We start from the raw sequence: 15,972 nt of genomic DNA on the forward strand, positions 1-15,972 counted from the left end.
ACATTACACACTGAAATGCTCTTGAATATTTATAAACTCCTGAAGTGCTCTCATTACAAGTGCAAAACCATTCCCAGAAGGCAGGTCTGTTTGAATTGCCTGAGACAGGGAGCTCATTATGACTGGGGACACCACCAGCAGCCTTCCTGAACAAGGCAGGGTGTGCAAAACCAGGAAACACAAACCCCTTATCTCCACCTCAGTCCATCACCAGTATCCACCTGGGTCCAAACAGTGCTTAAAAATGGCTTAAAGAATAAAACCTTAATGCAGCTGAGCTTCAGCTTAAGATCATAGATAGCACAGCACAGCACGGCCTCAGCTGGAAGGGACCCACAAGGCCCATCGAGTCCAACCCCTGGCTCTGCCCAGACACCCCAACAACCCTACACTGTCCCTCCTTGAGCTCTGGTAGTCAGGGCTGTGCCCACTTCCCTGGGGAGCCTTTTTAGGTGGCAGAAATGATTCTGGCCCTATTTGGAACACTGGTACACAGCATGCTGTTTTCTGCAGTAGTACAATGATTTAATTTCTAACTGTCCACACATTCACTTTGGTTTGACCTTTCAAAGCAAAGTTAGAGAAAAACTAGGGATAGTTGAACTGAAAGTATGAGCTGTGCTTTTACCCCCAGGTTTCGTCAAGCAGATGGTTTCCTTCTTCAGACAGAAAAGCCTCTCGAGTCACACACACATGTAAAACTCCCCAGGTTAAAGTTTTATTGGAAATGTTCAAAAGCTTAGTAACAAGATCACCTCTGGTACAAATATAGACTTAAATGCACAAACTAAACAATAAAAAAATCTTTTCATGATTGCTGTACATTACTGGAATATTACTCTTGGCTATCCACTCTGTGACTGAAATAGAAGGGAAAGTAAGTTAGGAAAAACATCTCTAGAAACAAATTTCAAGATTAGAAAGAGGCTCCTTTTTCTAACAGGCATCCTCTTAGGAGCCAAAACAAAGTGAAGGTGCTGAAGCTTTGAGTTGTTTGCCCATGTGTGTTTATGCTCTGAGTCACATGGTCAGAGCATAGAATCAGGTCCAGTTAACAGAGTCCAGGACATTCTGCTTGTCCTTGAATTCCAAGAGGAGGCATTCACAGAGTAACTGGGACTTTCTACAAAGAGCAAAGATCACCCTCCATGTCACAGAGCTCGGAAGGGTATCCTGAAACATGGACAAGCATTTTTGTGGAACTAAAATCAGCAGGAAGGAACTTCACTCGGCATCTGTTGACTTATAGTGATCATCATCCACCGTGGAGTAGATGTGTCCCTCGCTGCTGAGGAACTCCACAGCTTGCCTTGAAAAATCCCACATTTGATAACTAGTTAGCAATTAGCAAAGGGATGTAAGTCACCACTTTTCTGCCACGGATTTCCCATTTACAGATCCCATCCCCACAGTTCTCTCCTGGCAGCTGCAAAGGGAAGCTCGTGGTGGCTCTGTTCTGTGAGCAGTGTGAAGTGATACAGCGGGTTTCTCCAAAGCTATGACAACGAGTTCCCCCCACAGCTCAGACTCTGCCTGCCTCAGAAGGGAAGGCCACCACTCTCATACTTCCCAGGTAAAAGCAGTACCCACCACTCTGCTCCAGAGGGGACAAAATATAGAAAGATCATGGATGTTAATGACCTTCTAAGTCTCAAGGAGGAGAAGTTGCAAGAGACAGCAAAGGAGAACAGAACAGACTACCCCTAAGTTTTCGTAAGTGTGCAGAGAGCAAGGGGTAGTCCGTGAACAGGAGAAATACTGCCAAGGCACTGCAGTATAAGCAGGTACCTGCCACATTGCCACTGAACTGATAAAGAGGTTGCTTTGAAAACAATGGAGCACAACATTTATCACCCCTTCAACTGTCAACAACTCATCTGGGGCTGTGAAGCCTTTAAAAGCTCTGGCTCACTGCTCAGTGCTTCTCGGGCCACCTGGATTATCCAAGCTGATTCACAGGTGAGCACCTGGGCTTGACCACTGTCCTCTCTACCTCTGAATAGACTGGATTTCCAGAACATCCTTCATTTATACACACTTACTTGATCGTTGATGCACTCATACTGTGGAGCTGAAGTTTCAGCTCTTGCAAACTCATACCTTCTGGGAGAAGGCAGCTTTTTATCAAATTCAGCACCTGGAAAAGCAAGAACCGCCAGTAGCACAGAGCTCAGCTTCTCTGTCAGTGAGGCTGAGCAGAACCATTGTCTTCAAAGAGCAACTGAACATACATTTCCCTGCCCAACATCACACAACACACGGCAGCAGCCCCCACTGCCACTGCTGTGCTCCCAGCAGAGCTACTGGCACCCACCTGGCTCTGGTGTGCTGTGAGCCCGTTCACCACGGGCAGGCCGCCCCCGGCTCCGTAGCCCCCCATGTCACTCAGCCCGGTGGACAATGACGGTGGCGCTCTCGACGCTGACTGAAACCAGAGTAAAGGTGCTGTGGTTACCTGGCTGCCCACAGCTACAGCTGCTATTTCTGAGACAGTAATTCAAAACAGCCTCTTATGGAGGTGGACTGCAACACCATTTCTCTCCAAGGAAGCCAGAACTCCTGTTACACCCTCACTGCAGTCCAGCTTTAAGCTTTCCAGACCCACAATTTCCCCAGCAAAGCCAGAGGTCCCTCTTTGGGAAACCACCAGTCACCAAGGAAGGCCCACGATGAATCAGGATCTTTGTACGTACCATAAGATTTTTTCTGAGGATCATATGTGCATTGACAATCTCTAGTATGTGTGTGGTGAACTCATTCATATTTTCCAGAGGCATGATCTTAAATGCCACCAAGCTCTTCTTATTCTTTCAGAGAAAAAAAAACCACAAAACAAAATAAACAATTTACATCACAGCAACAGGAAGATGCATAACAGCCAACAGAGCCATTCCCTCCAGGAATGGGACAATGGTGGAGGGAGAGCTTCTCTGCATGCCACAATGTTCTGACCTAGGTCTTGTGTTGGTTTTAGCTGGGAGAGAGTAGCATGGGCTAGTTTTGGACTTGTGCTGGAAACAGTATTGGCAACACAGGGATGTTTCAGTCTTTGCTGATGAACACTTGCACAGAGCCAAGGGCTTTCCTGCTTCTCACACTGCCCCACCAGTGTTAGGCTGGCAGGGCATGAGGAGCTGGGAGGAGACACAGCTGGGACCGCCCTTCCTCCCAGGGGTATCCTAGACCGTACACTGTCATGCTCAGTATACAAAGCTGGGGAAAAGAGGAGAAAGAGGGGATGTTCAGAGTGATGGCATTTGTCTTCCCATCACTGCTCTGTGTGAGGAGCCTGGCTCTCCTGGGGATGCTTCACACCTGCTGGCCCATGGCAAGTGTGCAATGAATTCCTTGTTTTGCTTTGCTTATTAAACTGCCCCTGTCTGAACTCATGGGTTTTCTCCCTTTGACTCCAGTGATTCTCTTCCATCCCACCTTGGGGGAAGGAAGGAGGAGGGGCTCAGGTGCTCCCCGGGGTTAAACCACAACACATTCTCTGATGTGATTTTGTACAACAGTGGAGATAGAGCCACTCCTCTTTCTAACCAGCTGCATTTTGCTTTAATGCACACACCGTTATTTGAATAGTTATGAGGCAACCACATCATACAATGTGGTACAAAAAGTGGCCTCACGAACCAGAACCTGGTCTAAGCTCAAACAGTACAAACATCCCAGAACCTGGTGGCCAGAACTCTGGTCTGCTGAAAACAACACTGATGACAATTTTAAATGAAATTTTAAATGAATCCTCATTTTAAATGGTACTCAGCATTCAGGAACGATTAAGAGTGTTATTAAATACAGCCCTGGCAGAGACATTGAAGGATTTGGCCAGAGGAAGGGATGAGCAGAGATGACCACTAAGTGGACATTCTAAAGCAGCCCACTAACACTGGGCCAGACCACTGATCCTTCACCTTTGCTCCAGCCTTGTGGCCTGGGGTCAGGCACAGGTAACGTGACCTTACCTGGAATGACCGCAGGTGACCAGCTACTTTGACATACGTTCCTGGAGGTACCACAACGTTCTCACCTCCTGCCTCCTAACAGAGAGGGAAGGGACAGAAGTTTGCCGTGTCACATTTCCATTTCTCAGTTATCACAACAAACAAGTCAGCAAAGGAGGCTCATCTGAAGCAAGCACAGACAACATGCACTCTCATGTCCAGTAAGAGCAGTTAGATAAACATAACTGTAAATGAAAAACATTTGTACACTTGAGAGCAGCCAGAGCCAGTTGTCTGCTCTGCTGTTTCTGTCCACTTACAAGATATTCTCACAGACTAACAAGAGGAAGGGACCCTCAAATAGTGAAATAACAGGTGCTAAATTCCATAACCTGGCTGGGGGATGGGGCAGGCCAGGGCAATTTTTGAACTCAGGATAAACTTGCAGTAAGCCAACTGAGTACCTGCCTGATTACCCCACCAAAGCCATTCATCTGAACCCAGATGTAAAACACAGGAGGGCAGTCAGTGACCTCTGCTACAGCAGCAACTCCCCTGGATTTCAGGGATATATTACTCCTAAACCACTTCTCAGAAAAGCTTCATCTTTTTGATAAAAAAGCTCTGTAAGGTGCAGGGAGTTGGTCTTGATGATCCTTATGGGTCCCTTCCAGTTCAGACACTGTATTATTCTATAACTTTTCTCTACCCACCGCTCTCAAAGGCTATTAAAGAAGCGTGTTCATAGCAAATGCAACGCTTACATCAGTGTCAACCCACTGCCGGACATCCATGGGGGCTGCCGTCATGTCGTCCACTTTGTAGAGGATGTTGGTGGGCGCCTTCTCCGCGTGCCGGATGATGCCCACGACGGTGACCTGTGGCGGAGGGGAGGGTTGTGGGGCTGCCCGGGGGGCGCAGGGCCCGCCCGGCCCGGCCACCCACCTGCGAGATCTCCACGTCGCAGATCCGGAACGTCTCGTCGACCTGCTCTGCCGCCAGCAGCTGCGACACCGTGCAGGGCACGATGTTCTGGGAGCGGCTCCGCTGCAAGGCGCGGCGGGGCATCAGCGCCGGCCCCGGGCCCGTGAGAGCCGGGCCCGGCCAGGTCAGAGCCCACCCCGGGCCCGGCTCGCCCCCCGGCCCGGCCTACCTGCTTCTTCTCCGCCTGGCCGCCGGCGGGGGACCCGAACCCCCCCGGTGACTGCACGTAGCCGCCCGGGGGCCCCGCGGCGCCCATGGAGCCGTACCCACCGTCGAAGTTCCCTGAGGGTGGGGAGGGACAGACCGTGAGGCGGTGGCGCGGCCCCGTCCCCCCCAGTGCCGCCATAACGGGACGCGGCGGCGGCCTCGAGTCGCCATCCCCAGAGGCCCGGGAGCCCCGGGCGCTGCCGCTGCCATGCCCCGAGTCCCCTACCCCGTGTCCCGTCCCCCGAGTCCCGCGCCCCCCCGCCCCGTCCCGTCCCCCCTGTGCCCCCTGTGCCCACCGTGCCCGCTCCACATGGCGCCGCACAGGCTCTGCCGCCACCGGCCCGCGCGCGCCGACCCGACGCGCGCCGCCGGCTGCTGCCCAATCCGGGAGCGCCGCTCTGGCGCCGGCGGCCAATCAAGACCCGCCGTCTTCCGGCTCCGTCCAATAGAGGGAGGCTGAGGCGAAGCCGCCGGCGCCATTTTGAGAGTGGGCGCGGCCCGACCTCGCCGAGTGAGGGGGTGGGGCCGAGGGGCGGGGCCAGGGCGCAGGTGACAGGTGGGGCCCGGCCCGGCCCAGGTGTGCCCACCATGCGGTGCCTGTGCCGGCCCCTGTGCCGGCCCCTGGCGCTGCTCCTGCTGTTCCCGCTGGCCGCGGCGCTGCCCGAGGCGCGCGGCCGGTTCTGGCACGTCACGGACCTGCACTGGGACCCCGGGTACGAGGCGGCGGCGGCGGCGGCCCGGCCGTGCCCCTCGAGCGGCGGCCGCGCCGGGCCCGCGGGGCGCTGGGGCAGCTACGAGTGCGACGCGCCCCGGGCGCTGCTCCGCTCAGCCGCCCGCGCCATGAAGGACCGCCTGCCCAGCCCCGACTTCGTGCTCTGGACCGGGTGAGCAGCGACCCGGGCCGGCCCCCGCGGGACAGCCCGGCGGAGCCTCCGCAGCTCGGGGAGGGGTCGGGGGGTCCCGCCTTGGAGAGGGGAGGATGTGCCTTGTACTGCAAAACGGGGCCTCGGGGGAGAGCGCGACCCCAGCGAGGGCTCTCGACACCTGCAAGAATCTCCCGATATACCCGAGCAGTGGGAGCCTGCGAGGTGATGAAGGGGTCACAACTCAGCCCACCCCTCGCTTGTGCGCCTGGTCCAGCCCTGTCTGACCCCCCGGTGACCGAGTACCCGGAATGCCCAGGGACGGAGCTGAGCGTTGTGTGTTGGTACACCAGGTCTTGCCGGTCAGAGCAGTGGGAGGAGAGCATTGCAAACCAGGCTGGCAGCATTTCTTTTGGCTGACCTATCTTAAAAAGGGGCTGTTTCACTTGGGGAGTAGGAGTTTTCACCTGGTGTGGTCTCCAGAAGGGGATCTCCTGTCCCTCAAGTGCAGTTACTGCCTCAGTAGCACTTAGAGACAGTAAAAACTTTATTTTGCATCGTGATTGTGTGTGTGGCCTTCCTTCTGACATTGCAAACTCAATCTGCAATCTGCTGTAACCTCCAGTCCCAGTTTGCAGGCCTGTTGCCTGACCCCATGTATTCATTTTCTGTCCCTGCAGGTGCTTGTTCCTGCTTAGATGCAGTTATTGCTCCTTGTGACCCTATGTTAAGTATTCGTTTTGCCCTTGAAGAATTTCTCCCAGTTCTCTCACATGATTTTGCGCATTGATCTCCCTCTTCAGTGGGCTTGTGGGCAGGCCAGCATGGTCTAGAAATGCTGTGTTAGTGCAAACACAGATGTGTGTGTCTGTGGCACTTTGGAGCAGCCCTGGATTGCACCCGTATGGGAGGTATTCCCTTGTTTCCTGGTGATCACAGCTCTGCTTCACTATTGCTGATCAGATTGTGCCCTCAGATTGCAAAGTGCTGATCTGGGCAATATTTCCAGGCAGCTTTAGTGCCTGTGACATGCCCTGAGGCAGAGGAAGCTTCTCCTTTGCACCCTTGTGTTTAGGGGTTTTGAGATGAAGTGAATCACAGAATACGCTGAGCTGGAGGGGACCCAGAAGTATCATCAAAGTCTTGCCTTACACAGGACACCCCAACAATCCCACCATGTGCCTGAAAGCAGTGCCCAAAGGCTCCTTGAGCCCTGGCAGGCTTGGAGTGGAGTTTGTTTCCCTCTGAGCAATTCCTTGAAACTCCCTAAGTGCCTTGACCACTCAACATGGTACTGACTTCTGCCCCCAAAAGCTTCAATTTTCTCTTCTAGGAGGCACAGAGAGAGCAAGTTTCTCTGCCTTGCTCATCACTGTAAGCACAGGTCCTGTTAGTCCCAGACAGTGACTGTGCTGCTTCTCTTTTTTAGGGATGACACTCCCCATGTCCCCAATGAACAGCTCGGAGAAGAAAAGGTTTTGCACATAATAGCAAATCTGACTTCTCTGATAAAAGAGACATTTCCAGGTAGGATTTGAGGGGATGAGAAGGGGAGAGGGGCACAGAGACTCACGGGAAGGCCTTAGCAGGGTGGAGAAATCACAGAACTGGGACAGGGAAAGGCATAGAAGGGCTGTAGTCACTGGGACTTCAGTGGCCTCAATTCTGATGTGCTTCATGCATTGATGCACACTCATGTTCCAGGGTAGCTCACTCAGGAGAGAGGAAAATCAAGGTTTCTTTATTAAGGCAGAAAAAAGATGCAAGATTCCCTCAGACATAACCCCTGTCAGCGGGAGTGAAGGAGTGTCACTGCTGTGACAGCTCAGGGGTCCAGCTGTGGGGGCTTGTCCCAGGGGGCTCAGAGCCCAGGGGTGCCCTGGTCAGTGTGGCCCCAGGGTGGGGGCAGTGACTGGCCTTGGCAAAGCCCTCGGCCACGCTGCTTTTGCCAAGGCTGGGAGTGCCCTGGGGAGCTTTGAGGAGCTCTGCAGCACCGACCTCCTTTGCTCTGCCTCCAGGGACTAAAGTCTATGCGGCGATGGGCAATCACGACTTCCACCCCAAGAATCAGTTTCCTGGGAAGGAGCATAGGATCTACAACCAAACAGCAGAACTGTGGCAGCCCTGGCTGAGTGATGCCTCCCTTCCTCTCTTCAGAGCAGGTCTGGTGACACTGGCTCATGCTGGAAGCGCTCTAGGGAGATGGGGAGGGGTAGGAGAATACCATGACCAATTTTCCTTGCCTCAGTGCTCAGAGCATCAGTATTCATAGAGGATTTGCAGAGGAAGGGTCCAATTTAATGCTGATTTCTTGCATGGAGTCTTCCTGCTTGAGAGAAGAGGGTTTTTTTTATAGTTTAGACTCTCCTGCCATTGTCAAGTTACTGGAAAGAATGCAGAGTGGTGAGTTGCAGAGGAAGGAAAAAGATCTTCAATGGTAGCAGCTGGTGCAGGCAGTCCTGTGGCTCTTCAGAGCTGCCCAGCTCCTGGTGCTGCCCACTGTCCCCATGCAAGTCACCCTTCACTGGGACAGGCACAAACATGACAAGAGGCTCACAGGGAAGAGTCACTCCAAATACCCATTCTGGAATGGTCAGAGCAGTGCTGGTGCCTGGTCCAGGCAGTGCCCCTGCTGTGGCTATTGCTAAGGAGAGCAGAGAGAGATGGAAACAAAAGGGTGTGACATCACAGCCACCAGTGTGACCAGACCTCCAGCTCTTTCCCCACTGGTTGTGTTTTTCAGGAGCTTTCTACAGTGAGAAGCTGCCTGGCCCAGGGTCAGGGGGGAGGATGGTTGTCCTCAATACCAACCTGTACTATGACCAGAATGATGAGACTGCTGGTGAGGAGGATCCTGCGGGGCAGTTCCAGTGGCTGGAAGAAACACTGACCAATGCCTCTAGAGCAGATGAAATGGTATTAGTAAAGGAATGAACACACCACCTTTGTAGGGAGCTTCTGCCAGCCCAGAGACCCTTCCCTCCTGCTGTGCCCTCGGTGCAGCCGCAGCCAGCTGGTGCTCCGTGGGCAGCGGGCTCTGTGCTCAGGGCAGCTCTTGCTTCTGTAGGTCTACATTGTGGGGCACATCCCTCCAGGCTTCTTCGAGAAGAAACGGGGCAAGCCCTGGTTCCGGAGGGGCTTCAACGAGCGGTACCTGGGGATTGTGCAGAGGCACCACAGGGTGATCGCTGCCCAGTTCTTTGGGCACCATCACACCGACAGCTTTCGCATGTTTTACAGTGATACAGGTACCAGTTTGGCTCACCCAAGCACTTGTGTGACAGCTCTGCCAGCTCCCAGAATCACTGTCTGTGGGAGTTTTCAGTGGCTGTTGGGTGAAGTCAGCTGAGAAGCCAGCAAAGCTCTGGGCAACTAAGGTCAACTCATCTCCACCTCCAACCTGTAGCTCCTGACCTCCTTCCTGTTCACTCTCAGATATTCTTGTTTCCCCTCAGTGCCTGGCAGCTTCTTGCCTGTTCCCTGTTGAGGGGTTTGGGCATTGCTGACGTGTGAGGGGGCAGTGCCGAATCTCTGTGTTGGGGTGGTGCAGGGTCCTCCGGACACAGGTGGTGGTTCCCCAGCCACCCTCACTGCAGGACCCCTTGCCACAGCACAAAGCCTGTTGTGGCTGCAGCAGCACAGGGTTCCTCAGAGCTGCTCCATGTGCCAGTCGTTGTGTGCACGGTGGTACCAGGGCCTGGTGACAAAGATGCTCTTGGGAAGCGCTGCTGGCTTCGGGTACTCACTGTGATGGCGACAGGGTGTGGGACAAGCCAGTCTCTCCACTCACATGTTGCTTTGCCTTTCTGTGAAGGTTCTCCAATCAATGTTATGTTCCTGGCCCCTGGAGTGACTCCCTGGAAAACAACATTACCTGGAGTGAATAATGGAGCCAACAACCCTGGGATTCGAGTGATTGACTATGATCGGGACACCCTTCAGGTGTTGGTAGGGGATCCCTGTGTGCTGCAGCTCTGGGAGTGTACTTTAATTCCTCACTGTGGTCAGAACAGGCAGGACCACAGGAGCCAAGTGTGGGAGAGGATCATGACCCAGGATTTTTCAGCCTCGAGTTTGGCACAGAGATTTAGTCAGAGTGTCAGTGAGTTGAGGCATGGCCCCTGCAGCCAGGACATCGTGCTGGGATGAGTTCCTCAGGGCAGGGTCAGACAGCTTTTGCTGTGTTCTTCATGTCCTTAGTGAGTTTTCTGTGACACTTGCTTTGCTCCCCAGATAATATGGATCACAGAACTCTTCTTTGAGTGCTAACAGACTTGTCAGTGCTCCTCCAAAAACTGTAAAGCATCTGGAAAATTATTTGTGACTTTCTGTTTGCTAAAGTGAAGCATTTGGAGTGGGTCTGAAATGAGGTGGATTGTAGGGGCAGCTGCTGTTTCCCATCTCTTGTTTTCCAAGAGGTAGAGGATGGGTGCTTGTGCCTTCCATGGCAGTGGATGAAACTCTCTGTAGCTGCCGTGTTACAAGTTTATAGTATGAGAAATGCATGCTAAAATATGCTGTGCAAGGCTGGGGAGCCAGTGAACCAGAGAGAAAAAGGGCAAGAGACTGAGAACAGAAGTTATGAAAAACTTGGTTCTTCAGTTTTTGTTTACAGTTGAGAAAATAATTTTACTCAGGAAGTAACACTCCTCCAGCCCATGGTTCTGCCAGTGGACAGGGTTGGTTGCAACTGACTGATGTTTGAAGCAGGCCAAGCTCAAAGTTTCTGATATTTGAAGACAAAAGTCAAGCAGAGCAAAGCTACCCCTTCATCCTTTAGGAAGCAGGCTGCATTTGGGGTGGCTTCTAGAGGCTCTCACCTGTGTGTCCCCAAGTGCCCATATTGGTAGGAAGCCCCATCAGGGACAGCTGGGCCTTGGGCAGGGGATGTGGTGCCTCTGGTGGGTGCTGCAGGAGCAGGGGCTGAGTCCAGCCCAGCATCTCACTCCAGGGCCAATCCTGTCCTGGTGTGTCCCCAGCTCTGTTTTTCTCTCCCTCAGGATATGGTGACTTACTACTTGAACCTCACTCGTGCCAACATGATGGCCTCAGGGCGGGAGGAAGAGTTCCCCGTGTGGGAGGAGGAGTACAGGCTGACAGAAGCCTTCCAGGTGCCCGATGGCTCCGCACGCTCCATGCAGGCGGTGCTGGAGAGGATCTCGGGGGACCCCCACTCCCTGCAGCGCTACTACGAGTTCAACTCTGCCCGGTACGACCTGGCGCCCTGCAGGCAGGAATGCCGCGTGGATCACCTGTGTGCCATCAGGGAGGTCGATTTCACCAAGTACGAGCAGTGTGTGAGGACCAGCAGCTCTGCCTCTGACGCCAGCAGTGTCTGGCTTTTGTTTTTCTGCATGTTCTTAGGACTTCTGAGTTCCTGGCGAGTGCTGTGATGGCCGAGAGCAAGAGAAAAGGAGGAGAGCACGAGATCACACTGCTTGTGAATCAGGGATTTTGGCACTGAGAACTTACTTAGAAACCATGACAAAATTGTCAGTGTTCACTAAAGGCTCTGTGATACTGATTTGCAATTTTTTAGACAACTTGATGTGTGAAGGGGGAGCAATAATCGTGAGAACCTTTTTGTGCCAGACTGCCTGCATCAAGGAGGGTGTCTCCCCTCCACTGGGACTGCTGGGGTTGCCTCACATGGGGATGTGAACTGCCCAGGGGTGAGAGCTGTGAGCTGCCATGTGTTCTTGGAGGCTGCTGCCAGCATTCCTCAGGTTGGCACACATCTCTTTTCTGGAAAGACTGCATAGCTGATGACCCAGAAGGTCTGGCTGTGGTGGCCTTGTACCACAGCAGCCTCTGGTTTATGAGCAAAGCCAGGTGGGTTGGCAGTGTCTGGACTTCAGCAGACTTTGGTGTCTCAGTGCCACTGATGATTATTTCCCCCAACTGCTGAGCATAAACAGCTCTCATCTCTTCTGTGGTCTCTTCACTTGCATCCACCGAGTTTCCTCCCTCAGCTGGGCACGGCAGCTACCTGGTCTGCTTCACCAGTGAGATACCAGGTGGTGATTTACAGCCTTGGGCTTTGTCAGCTGCTCTGAGCCCTTTGGGGGAGCCAGTACAGTGCTGGTGTTGGACTGTGGGTATGGGTGCATGAGCATTGTCTGTCTGTGACAGCAGCTCTGGGCTCTCTGGGAGGGTCTAACCCGGAGCTCTCGAGGTAAAGGGGTGATGCCCAACGCACGCACCCCCAGCAGGCCCGGAGTGGCCGTGGCTTCGCCGTGGATGGTGTTTGCCCCCGGAACCACTTCAGAGTGTATGGGCGCTCTGCTCCTGGGTGGCAGGGCTGGCAGCATCCGTCCCTGTCCCCTCCGGCGCCGTGTCGCCAGGGCTCCCTCGAGCCAATGCAGATCTGAAAGGGAACGGTGGGAGGGAGGACTGGTGGTAACTGCTGCTGTCGCCTGTCCTGCGATCCTCCCGTGTGCAGCGGGCTGACCGAGCTGGAAGATCCCAGCCTGGCTGCTTTGCGTCCCGTTGGTCCCCTCGTTAGTTGAGCACCTCCGAGGGGAGAGTGGCGGGGGGACAGCGAGTGCGGGGCGCAGGGTGGCGCTGCCCCGGTGTAGCAGAACCCTGCGGGAGCCGAGCGGGGCTCGGGGCGGCTGTGAGCCGGTGTAGCAGAACCCTGCGGGAGCCGAGCGGGGCTCGGGGCGGCTGTGAGCCGGTGTAGCAGAACCCTGCGGGAGCCGAGCGGGGCTCGGGGCGGCTGTGAGCCGGTGTAGCAGAACCCTGCGGGAGCCGAGCGGGGCTCGGGGCGGCTGTGAGCCGGTGTAGCAGAACCCTGCGGGAGCCGAGCGGGGCTCGGGGCGGCTGTGAGCCGGTGTAGCAGAACCCTGCGGGAGCCGAGCGGGGCTCGGGGACCCCGCGGGGCTGCGGCCGCGACGGGCGGGAGCCGCTCCCGGGAGCGGCAGGGAGCAGGAACATTTCATCCCCTTTACCTCCTACTGTTAAATTTGAGAGTTTTGAGATCAAAGAAACGACACCTGACCTGACTGCTTTTGAAAAAAAAATCTCAAAACCAGCAGTTGACTCCTGAGCCCAGCACCAGCCCTTGCACAGCCCCAGGTGCTTGGCTTGTTCCAAGCTGTGTCTTACAGTCCAGCCCTCTCCCGCCGTCTCTCTCCGTGCCGCTGAGGTTTCAAAGTCCTTGGCGTAATTCCAAAAGTGCACACTTCACCTGGCACACTCACGTGTTCTGCACTGGAAGCTATTCCTGCTTTCCTGAACGGTCCCAAGGGAGATCTCAGCTCCTCTCCAAGTCCTGCTTTCCAGCGTGTCAGTCCAGGGTCTGACACATCGGTGCCTCTGCACAGCCCTGGGAACACACCCCCCAGCAGCTCACCTCGAGCTCCGGGGCTGCCCGCTGGGTGCTGCACTCTGGTATTTCCAAACCAGAAGACAAAGGCGGGGTTACAGTAACAATCCAGGGAACGCTGCAAGGACAGATGTTCACAACCATCTTCTTTAGCTCAATCATTGCTGATTCAGCTGCAAACTAGTCAGTCTGCTTTGTTCCCATCTCTTCATTCACACCGCAGAAGGCTTCAGATTATCATGCAAGTGGCCTCCCTTTTAATCCTTCATTTAATACAGGAGAACTCCCCACACCCACACTGGCAGTGTCAGAGGGAACCCCTTCACCTGCACCATGAACTGTGAGCCTTCTGCGGACACTGCAGTGCACGTGTACCCGTCCCAGCTGCTGTTGCACTGAGAAAAAAAATGTGTATAGTGTATCACTGATTTCAGCAAAGCTGGAGAGCCTCTTTCAACCCTACACTGCAGCCCCACAGCTCTCTAACCAGGCCCCAGTTTGCTGTTTCTCACTGCAGTGTTCCAGTGACAGGGGACACTCAGCCTGCACAAGGCCACGCTCTGTTGGAGCAGCACCCTGGGCCATGGGAGAAGCAGAGCTGGGCTCTGGAGTACAACCTACAGAGAGGATTATGCCAGAACCAGGTAAAACTCCACTTGGAAAACAAAGGCAACCACTGTTCAAAATCCACTGTTAAGTGCCACTCGTGTGCCAAAGTGCAGCACGAGGCAGCAGAGCAGGTCACGAGCAGCTTCAGGAGCCGCAGCCTGAGGCAGCCCAAAGACACGGCCTGCAGAGAAAGGCACTTGGATCCTCTGTGAGCCACAGCACAAGGGGCAGTCTCAGCTGCACCACTGCAGACTGAACGAACACACTACACTTTCCAAACTGGCAAAATCTGCATTTAATTTACAACATAGTAAAGGTTACAGGTAAAAAGCTCAACAGAAGTGTGAAAAGGCCTATTACATATTACACAAGTGTACAAACGTCTGTACAAAGCCCCTTGATGTTCCTGTCCCCTCCTGGCCAGCCGTGGCCCCTAAGCTCTGAAATAATGAGAGCTGGTTCAGAGCCAGGGAGGAGAAGAGCTTTAAAAAACAACCAGCAGTGAAGCTTCCCTTGTCAAGAAAAATCTTGCAAAGAGCCTCTTGCAAAGAAACGAAAGCCAACCCCTCCCAATAGACAAAAAAAACCCCCAAATAAAACAGAAAAAGAAAACCTGTTCAACTTTTGTTTGCCCTGACTATTCTTACCCTAAAGAGTTGCCTCCAGAAAGCAACTGGCTGGGAAATGAAAAATCCTACAGGCCAGACTAAAGGGAGAAAGATTTGCAGGGTCATTGTGGGAGAGTTGGGAAGCAGAACAAACGCCCGAGGGCTGAATCATCAATGGCAACTAAACACAGAGCAGCGCAGCTGGATAATGGAACAGGTGCTGAATCCACCCATGGAATAGTCTGAGGGAGGGAACAGAGCAGTCTCTAAATCCATTACTCTTGAGAGTGGGGCAGCTGTCGGCTCAGCTTTACCTCGGGGACATGATATAAGCAAGCACAGAGCAAAACTCACACCGATTTTGGAGCATCTGTCCAAAAGGGTCTGGTGCATCCAGCAGCCCCTGCACTGGAATACAGCCCTGCCCCAGCACGAGCTCCCCAGGGAGCCACAGTCCTGCACACAGTGGACAGGCAGTTATGCACCCTCATTTTGGTGCACATTTCCTGGATCATCCAAACAACAAAGGAATGTGACCCGTGGCTGAACTGCCTTAGAGAGTTTACAAAAACCCAGAGCAAACCTAGTAACAGAGCTCTGGCCTTACCTTGTGTAAAGTACAGCCACAGTGTCTGAACGTGTGAATCATTTTCAAATCTAAACCTGTAGAGCTGAAGGGCTGGAGCAACAATCCAGGCCAAGCTTCTCATTTTATTCAATGGGAAAAAGTGATGAAGGAATCCAAAACCGTGGTATTGTGAAACCACCTGACGCTTTATTATCTCTACTGAGAATTCCTATTCTCCATCTCAGTAGTTCTTGATCCTTACCTGCTGTCCCAGCAGCCAAAGTATTTGCAGACTGGGGGTTTAGGTGTGGAACACGCCAGTCCTCCGGCTCTGCCGACGGCTGCTCAGCTTTGTGTCTTGCTGTATCTCATACAAGCTTACAAGTCCATTTACAAATAAAAATGACACTAAGTTACAAGGGCCACTGAATCTAAAAGAAACTGTTCTTTGCGTTAACTTCACCCTGACTTACCCCAGGTGAGTCACCACCACTCTTGCCACCATGGCACAGTGCGGACAGTGCCTGTCTGCCCATCAGACACTCCGACCTGTGCCCTCTGTATCCATCCCACAGCTCCCCACCCTGCAGCACTGGAACGAAACTAAGGAACCCACCTATTTCTTGTCCATCTCAACTCATAACTCACGGGATGCTCTAGTGTTTTACATGGAAATTAAAACAAGCTGTAGGCAAACTAAAAATAATAATAAAAAAAAGAGAATGCCCCATCATTGGTGGGGTTTTGACAGTATAAAAAATAAAAGTTGACCTATATTTTGCAAGTTTTATAACTCCTACCAATGGGACTCTACAATGCTTGGGCCCACAAACACTTGCTGTAAGCACATCCAGCAGGA

The 15,972-nt window shown here is 53.4% G+C and overlaps 2 protein-coding genes across 2 annotated transcripts; one reads left to right on the forward strand and one right to left on the reverse strand.

Annotated features, from left to right (window-relative positions):
* Positions 1-696: 696 nt before the first annotated feature.
* RPA2 (replication protein A2) lies at positions 697-5,512 on the reverse strand. Its single transcript, XM_071576621.1, has 9 exons — positions 5,435-5,512; positions 5,101-5,213; positions 4,893-4,994; positions 4,712-4,825; positions 3,969-4,043; positions 2,694-2,807; positions 2,315-2,425; positions 2,043-2,137; positions 697-1,309 (listed from the first exon to the last, which is right to left on the reverse strand). Exons 1-9 carry the CDS (start codon positions 5,448-5,450, stop codon positions 1,225-1,227), a joined length of 825 nt encoding a protein of 274 aa, XP_071432722.1. The 5' UTR covers positions 5,451-5,512; the 3' UTR covers positions 697-1,224.
* A 171-nt stretch (positions 5,513-5,683) lies between these two features.
* Positions 5,684-11,930, forward strand: SMPDL3B (sphingomyelin phosphodiesterase acid like 3B). Its single transcript, XM_071576672.1, has 7 exons — positions 5,684-6,022; positions 7,431-7,528; positions 8,020-8,163; positions 8,745-8,917; positions 9,069-9,249; positions 9,816-9,949; positions 11,002-11,930. Exons 1-7 carry the CDS (start codon positions 5,727-5,729, stop codon positions 11,392-11,394), a joined length of 1,419 nt encoding a protein of 472 aa, XP_071432773.1. The 5' UTR covers positions 5,684-5,726; the 3' UTR covers positions 11,395-11,930.
* Positions 11,931-15,972: the final 4,042 nt, after the last annotated feature.

The sequence above is a fragment of the Pithys albifrons genome, chromosome 24, assembly GCF_047495875.1.
Source record: "Pithys albifrons albifrons isolate INPA30051 chromosome 24, PitAlb_v1, whole genome shotgun sequence".
NCBI lineage: Eukaryota > Metazoa > Chordata > Aves > Passeriformes > Thamnophilidae > Pithys > Pithys albifrons.

What these genes read in the sequence shown, in the direction of transcription:
- SMPDL3B (XM_071576672.1), top strand. Translation starts at nt 5,727, where the DNA reads ATGCGGTGCCTGTGCCGGCCCCTGTGCCGGCCCCTGGCGCTGCTCCTG. An exon ending in GATAAAAGAGACATTTCCAG is followed by an intron (nt 7,529 to 8,019) that starts GTAGGATTTGAG and finishes CTCTGCCTCCAG; the next exon opens with GGACTAAAGTCTATGCGGCG. An exon ending in CATGTTTTACAGTGATACAG is followed by an intron (nt 9,250 to 9,815) that starts GTACCAGTTTGG and finishes CTTTCTGTGAAG; the next exon opens with GTTCTCCAATCAATGTTATG.
- RPA2 (XM_071576621.1), bottom strand. An exon ending in GCCAGGCGGAGAAGAAGCAG is followed by an intron (nt 4,995 to 5,100) that starts GTAGGCCGGGCC and finishes CGCGCCTTGCAG; the next exon opens with CGGAGCCGCTCCCAGAACAT. An exon ending in ATGAGTGCATCAACGATCAA is followed by an intron (nt 1,310 to 2,042) that starts GTAAGTGTGTAT and finishes GGATTTTTCAAG; the next exon opens with GCAAGCTGTGGAGTTCCTCA.